We start from the raw sequence: 7,332 nt of genomic DNA on the forward strand, positions 1-7,332 counted from the left end.
GTTGTATCTTTTTCATCAGATTCAATGAGATTAACATCTCTAGCAAGGTTTGGCATGTAACACTCATCACAGTTACCCCTTGTCTCAGAACCCATTTATTTGCTTATTCCCTCTGCCTAGAACACGCCATCAAAGACTGAAAGCAGCATCCCCAAAAGTTTTCCCCTCTTGTTGGTTTCTTTCCTCTACAACTGACTACCTCAGTGGTCTCATCTCTCCAGCCTGTGACACACAGCATCCTCTCCACTGGGCCTCACTAATCCTACCCAGCCACCAGCCTGTCCTAACCATGGCAGGCACCATCACGGGGCCTTGTGGTAATCCCTTGCAAAACACTGAGTACCATCTGGTGACACTGGGTACTCAGAGCCGCATGCAAGCTTCCGGAAAGCAAGAACTTTTCTTTTTTATCGCTGATGAAAATAGGACTTGTTGTATATTTGTGGGGTGACAATCTTTATGTACTTTATGTACTGATGTGGAACAATCTCCAAGATCTGCCAAGTGAAAAAAAGCAAGACACAGTAGAGTGAGCTCCCAGCTTTGCACAGAAGGTGTGGGGGGAGAATGCACACCCACGTGTGTTTATATATGGCATGGGTCTGGAAGGCTCCTCTTCGCTTCAGGCTACACTTGGATCCACAGTTCCCACTCTGACTCTTTAAGAATTGGTCCATTTTTAGAACCAGCATCTCCACTCAAAACGAGGTCTCCAACGCCTTGGTCTGCTTTAGATGACCAAGGCAACTTAATGCCGCAAGTAGCATGGAGACCTCAAATGCAGCACCAGGATCTCAGCTCTCCTCAGGTTCCTTCTCCCAAGTGGCCAAATAGGAGGAAGAAATCAAATGCCCGAGTAGCCCCCGATGAAGGAGAAAAGACTGGAGTTCAAACAGTTTACATGAAGGCAATTTATTAACAGAAAATATTTTGAGGAGTCTTGTTCACAGACGGCGACCACGGCGACCCCCCTTCCTGCGAGTGCTGTCAGAGGGGATGGGGGTGACATCCTCTGTGGGGAGGAAGAGAAAGCGTCATTGCCTGGAGCTGGATGGGAAGGGCCCCCAGGCCTCCCTAGACCAATGGCCTAACCAGTCAGCAACAGATCCTGCTGCTCCCCAAATGACTCCCCAGTACATAACAGATGGATGTGAACATGAAGCAGCCCCATCTGCCAGTTCCTCGAATTTCCTGACGTGGTCTTAACTCACTTTCCAGAAAGGGAAACAGGCTGAGAGGTGTGCAAGATGTCAGAGGCACAGGACAAATCCAGCTTCTGACATTTAGCCCACCATCTTCTCTAGAGGAAAAACCCTTTGGACAGAGTAACTGCAACTGTCTCCTTTGCATTAAGTAAAAGGATACTGAAAAAAGTCTGAAAAAATCTTTCAAGGTTGGGTGCAGTGGCTCATGCCTGTAATCCCAGCACTTTGGGCTTCGGGAGACTGAGGCCAGTGGAGTGCCTGAGGCCAGGAGTTCGAGGCCAGCCTCGGCACCATGGTGAAACCGCCCCCCTACCAAAAAAAAAGAAAAAAAAAAAGCCAGGTGTGGTGGCACACACCTGCAGTCCCAGCTACTCGGGAGGTTGAGGTGGGGTGGTGGGAGGATCCCTTGGACGGATCTGCCCAGGAGGTGAAATTTACAGTGAACTGAGATTGTGCCACTGAACTCCAGCCCACACAACGGAGTCAAATCCTGTCTCAAGAAAACAAAATTATCCTTCAAGTAGCACAGGGTAGGAACTTTGGTCTGGGGCATCAGCGTATGTCTCTACTAACTGCACAGAAACAATGTGCAGGCAAGAACTAATGCCCCCTTCCTAGGAGATGTAAGGAGCCAGGAAATCACAGGCATGAGAGTATTAATAATGGAGGCTGGCACCCCCCCCTTCATTTTTGGTTGTCACATGGCTGGCATGCCCTACTGATATTTAGTAGGCAGATACCAAAAATGCTGAACATCCTACAACGCAGGAGATAGCACACACAAAATGCTCATAGCAATGCCCTCAAGAACAGAGGAAAGGACAATTCATCTCTCGTCAGTTTTACCAGCACCAGGCAGTGGAGGACAGAGATTCACAAATGAAACAGGACATTCACATCAAGGTGACAGAGATATTCAGGGAGAGATTTTTAAGTCAGAAGGTGACTCTTGTAGCGTCCCTTAACAAACTTAACTGCCAAAAGCGACCAGACCAGTCGCTGCGCATCCACTGGGCACAGCATGTGCTTTCTGGGGCTGATGCTTCAAAATAAATCCAAGCATTAGCTAGAGGGGGGCACTTACCAATCCGCCCGATCTTCATACCCGAGCGGGCAAGGGCTCTGAGGGCCGACTGGGCCCCAGGTCCAGGGGTCTTGGTCCTAGAAAATGGAGGTTTAAGTTAAGAAAAGCCTTTGGCCAAGTCAATGAAAGATCTCCTTTCTAAGATTCCAACATCCCACTAGTTCATAGGTCTGCAAACTTTCTGTAAAGAGACAGGGCTGGGGACAGTGGTTCACATCCGTAAATTCCAGCACCTTGGGAGGCCAAGGCAGGGCAGACTGCTTCAGCTCAGGTGTTCAAGACCAGCCTGAGCAACATGGTGAAACCCCATCTCCACAAAAATACACAATTTAGCCAGCGTGGTGGCGCTACTACTAGCAGTCCCAGCTACTCAGGAGGCTGAGGTGGGAGGACTGCTTGAGTCTGAAAGGCAGAGACTGCAATAAGCTGAGACAGCGCTGCTGCACTCCAGCCTGGGAGAGAGTGAGACCCTGTCTTAAAAAAAAAAAGAAAAAGAAAAAAGTCAGACAGTATTTTAGGCTGAGGGGCCACTATGGTTTTGTTGTATGTTCTGACCACTGTCTGGCCTGTTCACCTAATAGTCATCTATTTTCATGCCCCTCCCCCTACCACCACTCAAGGCCAGGCCCTTCCCCTCTCCTACAGGACTCCACCTCTTCCCCTCTGACAGTACCTCATGCCACCTTTTCCTTCACAGGTGCCCAGGTTCACCCTCAACCTCAAGACCTTTCTTTGCAGTTGTCTCTACCTGGAATCCCCTCCTCTTGTCCTTCCTTCACTGGAAGAACTCCGGACTCATCATTGAGACTTTAGTTTAAATTACACTTTATCACCAACTCCTTACTTGTACTTCCCGGCATTTGTCACAAATGAAAAACACATACTCCCTGGTGCTCTGTTGTTTAAAGTCTGACTCTCCGACCAGCCTAGGTCCCACACAAGGAGGGTAGAGACCATATCTATTGTTTCCTATGTTTCCCCCATCACTGTCTTCTAGTACCTGAAACACAGCTCCTGGTATACAGTGGGTGCTCAACACTGAGCTGCTGGGAGTGTACAGAGGAGCCAATTACTAAATATGTATATGACTAAAATATCTTGTTCAAGGTCACAACGAAAAACCCAAACCTCAAATCCAGGTGCTCTAGCACCCAAGCCCAGCAGGTTTTCTACCACCCAGTCATCCCCTCTGCGTCTCGTACCTATTTCCTCCTGTGGCCCGGAGTTTGATGTGTAGGGCGGTGATCCCCAGCTCCTTGCACCTCTGGGCCACATCCTGGGCAGCCAACATAGCAGCATATGGCGAGGATTCATCTCGGTCTGCCTTCACCTTCATCCCACCAGTCACACGGCAGATGGTTTCTCTGGGGAGAAAAGCACAGGGTCACTTCTTCCTCGTCCAAAAAGGAGTGCTTACGATATCCTAATGAGTGAAGAGCACCACAGCTCAGTCATGTTGGAGGATGATGGTCACGGGCTCTGCCCTCACGGACTTCAGTCCAGTGGGGTTGAATGGCCCAATATAGATAAACTCAGCATTAACATTTTATATATCTACTTCTGCATTTAATCCTTACAATCACTCCACGAGGTAGACACTACTGTCCTCATTTTACATATGAAGAAACTGAAACTCAGAATTTGAGTGATTTCACACAAGTCACAACAACTTGCTAAATGGCAGTCGAACCCACATGCAGAGCTCACTTGCAGTCCATTGCTGCTCCTACAAAGGGAACTAAGGAAAGAAAATTCCCAAGAAACCAAGGATTCAACAACCATCACTCTATAAGGACAAAGAATGTGTCTCCTCTCTTGTAACCCCTGGGAACTCACAATATGTGTGGGCTAAATGGACAAGCATATCTTCTTACCTGGATAAAACAGCATTTCTTTAGAGAGAACCCCCTGCACTGCTAGCCCATCCCAGCCATTGCTTTCCTCAGCCTTTTGCCAGCCGGGTGCCTCTCCTCCCAGGTACTCACTTGCCAGAAAGGTCAGTGACATGGACAAAAGTGTCATTGAAGGATGCAAAGATATGGCAGACACCAAATACATTCTCTCCTTCAGCCACCTGAGGTCCGAGGCTGATGACTTGTTCTTCCTTCTTTTCCTTCCCCTTTCGAGGTGCCATTTCTGAGTGGAAGGAAAAGAAACTCAAGGTTAACAGACAAAACATTTCCAGAATCCCTTTCCCCTGGCTATTAAAGAAAACTCTAAGTCTTGCTTCATGTCCCTGTCTTCTTCCATCCAGGACTCTGCTATATTCCCTCACCTCTGCCTTACTAAAAGTTCTTTCTCCTTGCACTTGGAGGGGTGTCAACTGTGGCCATGTAGTAAATTACCATGAGTAGTATTCTTTCCCTAGAAACTATCAACAGCGAAGCTCACAGCACCTACAGGATAGAAGCCTAGGGATCTAGCAGCAGATGCCTGAAGGCTGCATCCCAAAAGGCAAGAAGAAACCCAAGACCAATACCTACCCATGTACTGGTAACACCATTCCAAACACCCTTTATGGGGCGAGGGAGCTGCCTGACTCCTGCATGAACTCCTCAGCTTAGAATTCAAGGGTCCCTTACCAACACAGCCCTCAAGCCTCTCATCTCCTGTTTTCCTGTGCTCCACCTGATCCCTTCAAAAGCCAAAAATGCAATTGATTTGACACCCACAACTATTTAGAACTAAATCTTTCACCAACATCAAATATCAAAGGCACTAAAATACATCCAAAAGGCAGGCTAATGGGAAAGACCCATCCCACAAATCTGATGGTCTCTGAGACCAAACAACTCTAACCTATTATGGCCTTATAAGTGCAATCATACTGTCACAGAATCTAAGGGAGGGAGAAACTGACAGCAGGAAGGCAGGTGAAAATGATTAAGAAAGTGGAAGACTAGGAGAAGACTGCTTCCTGCCTAAAGACCCAGGCCTTCTGAATCTCCTGGTGTTCAAAACAATTTAACATATGCAGAAGACACTAACGCCAATAGGTATCCTGCAGATGGTGAAGACAGAGTGTCTTAGCCTATGGACACAGTAAAGACAGTGGCAAAACCAAACCTAGAAACAACGTGTCCTGACTCCCAGCCCAGCACTCTCTGCCTCCTGCCAAGATGCCTCTACATCACAAATAACTACCCCAGTCTGTCTCAGGTGTTCCTAGATCTCTCCTGTGCCTTCCCTATATAAACTTTAGTGTGTGACCACAGTAAGTACTTCAAGTGTAAGTCTTGGGTGTACGAAGTTAACTGTTCCTATCTTCAAATCAGGCTAATGAACACGACGAAGTGCGTTAACCATCGTAAGGAACGCGCCACAGAAGAGAAGACTAAGGTTCTACCTGGAGAAGCATAGAAAGGCTCCAGCAGATCTCAATTATGTAAGCATGAGTATGTCTCGGCATGGTGGCCATTCAGTAAATGCCAATTTGCAGTTTCTCCGTCCCTAACATCCCCTATAGTAACGAGCAGAGTGGTCATCGGGGGTATATAAATGCAGGGCAAGCACACAGCAAACATTGGTGCTGGGCCCTGAGCGCCTAGAACTTGCAACGTGCCCGACTCAGCAACGGAAAGAATCGCCCAGATTTAGAAGCATCCAATACAGGGCGAGAATTTTCCCTGCTTTCCTTCTTTAAATGATCACTACAAATCCATGGGATCGGTGCTACTGTTATTCCTATACTGCAGACGAGGAAACGAACGAGATTAGGCGCGGGCCTGCGATCACCAAGAAAAAAGTTGGCAAGATAGAGGCGGGAACCCACGTCTGTCCCGGGTTCCCTCAACTACGCTGTGCCCCTGAAATGAGGCCGTGGCCGTATTGCGGGGCCGAGACCGTAAAAGGTTGGACCCGCACTCACCCTTACTTCAGAAGCTCCTCCCTGAAGCAAAACGGGCCTTCCGAGACCAGGCGCGAACTCAATCCCGAGTTGGCCAGGATCCAAGTAGGCCAGCCGCGCGTCTCTTGCCCGACACCTAGCTCGGTTCCCACGGAAAGACCCCAGTCTTCCGTTCCAAGCCCCACAGGGTCCCCTTGCTGCAGGATGCCCACCGATTGCCGCGCCCGGGCCTCTGACCTGCACGTCGTCTCCAGACTCTAGACCGGAAAGAGAGAGAGGGAGAGGGAGGAGCGACGGCTCACTTCCGTGTCCCGGAAGTATACCTCTGAGGTCACGGGGCGAGGTCGGCTACCGGAAGACACCGCCATTATTGCTTCCAAAGAGTTTAAGACTCGTCATAGGGAAAGACGGTTTATTACTTAAGGGAGAGCGAAAAGAGGCAGAGGGGCTAGTTGTCGCTGCGAGCGGGTCTGTCTAAGCGATAGTACGAAGTGGCTACACCCGCGGGGTGAGGTGGGCCTGTATTCCATGACGGCGGTGGCTTGGCTAGACAGACTTCCGCCCTCCTGACTCCCGCCCTGGCAGCCTGGGAGCGGCAGCGCCCCTTGTGTGGAGCAGGGGAATAACAACAACAAAACGGCCTTAATTAAAGCCAGGGTGGCCCCTGCGTCTGGTCCCAGGTACTTAGGAGGCTGAGCATCGCTTGAGCTGAGTAGTGGGAGGCCAGCCTAGGCAACGTAGACTGGGAAAACCCGCCGTGATCACGTGCTTTTTCATACCATATAATGGGAAAAATAAGAATAAATTATTCAATATGTATTTACAGACGGGTCTGGGCTAAACAGTTTATATGCATTGCTTCATTTACTCCTCAAGACATTGTCAAATAGTTTCGATTTCCCTCTTACAGATAAAGGATGTTAACTGAGAGCACACCTTTGCAGACGGTTTGGAATTCTAGCTTCAAAGCCCATGTGTTTAATAGCTACTTCCACATAGCCCTCTAATAACAATATATATATATATATTGTTATTAGAGGACTATGTGGAAGTAGCTATTAAATATATATAGAAAGACGGAATCTTGCTCTGTGGCCGAGGCTGGAGTACAGTGGCACAATCTCGTCTGACCGCGACCTCCGCCTCCCAGGTTCAAGCGATTCTCCTGCCTCAGCCTCTGGAGTAGCTGGGACTAC

At 48.7% G+C, this 7,332-nt stretch overlaps 1 protein-coding gene across 3 annotated transcripts; it reads right to left on the reverse strand.

Moving 5' to 3' along the window:
• Positions 1–890: 890 nt before the first annotated feature.
• On the reverse strand, positions 891–6,520 carry RPS14 (ribosomal protein S14). Of its 3 annotated transcripts, none has more exons than XM_033180596.1 (5): positions 6,374–6,520; positions 4,275–4,425; positions 3,492–3,653; positions 2,290–2,366; positions 891–1,012 (listed from the first exon to the last, which is right to left on the reverse strand). In XM_033180596.1, exons 2-5 carry the CDS (start codon positions 4,421–4,423, stop codon positions 945–947), a joined length of 456 nt encoding a protein of 151 aa, XP_033036487.1. In that variant the 5' UTR covers positions 4,424–4,425; positions 6,374–6,520; the 3' UTR covers positions 891–944. The 3 variants fall into 3 exon arrangements, with proteins under 3 accessions (XP_033036487.1, XP_033036488.1, XP_033036489.1); XM_033180597.1 differs by having other exon boundaries at positions 892–1,012; positions 6,349–6,468; XM_033180598.1 differs by having other exon boundaries at positions 892–1,012; positions 6,158–6,384.
• Between the last annotated feature and the right edge of the window lie 812 nt (positions 6,521–7,332).

The sequence above is a fragment of the Trachypithecus francoisi genome, unplaced genomic scaffold, assembly GCF_009764315.1.
Source record: "Trachypithecus francoisi isolate TF-2019V2 unplaced genomic scaffold, Tfra_2.0 Lachesis_group2, whole genome shotgun sequence".
Classification (NCBI taxonomy): domain Eukaryota; kingdom Metazoa; phylum Chordata; class Mammalia; order Primates; family Cercopithecidae; genus Trachypithecus; species Trachypithecus francoisi.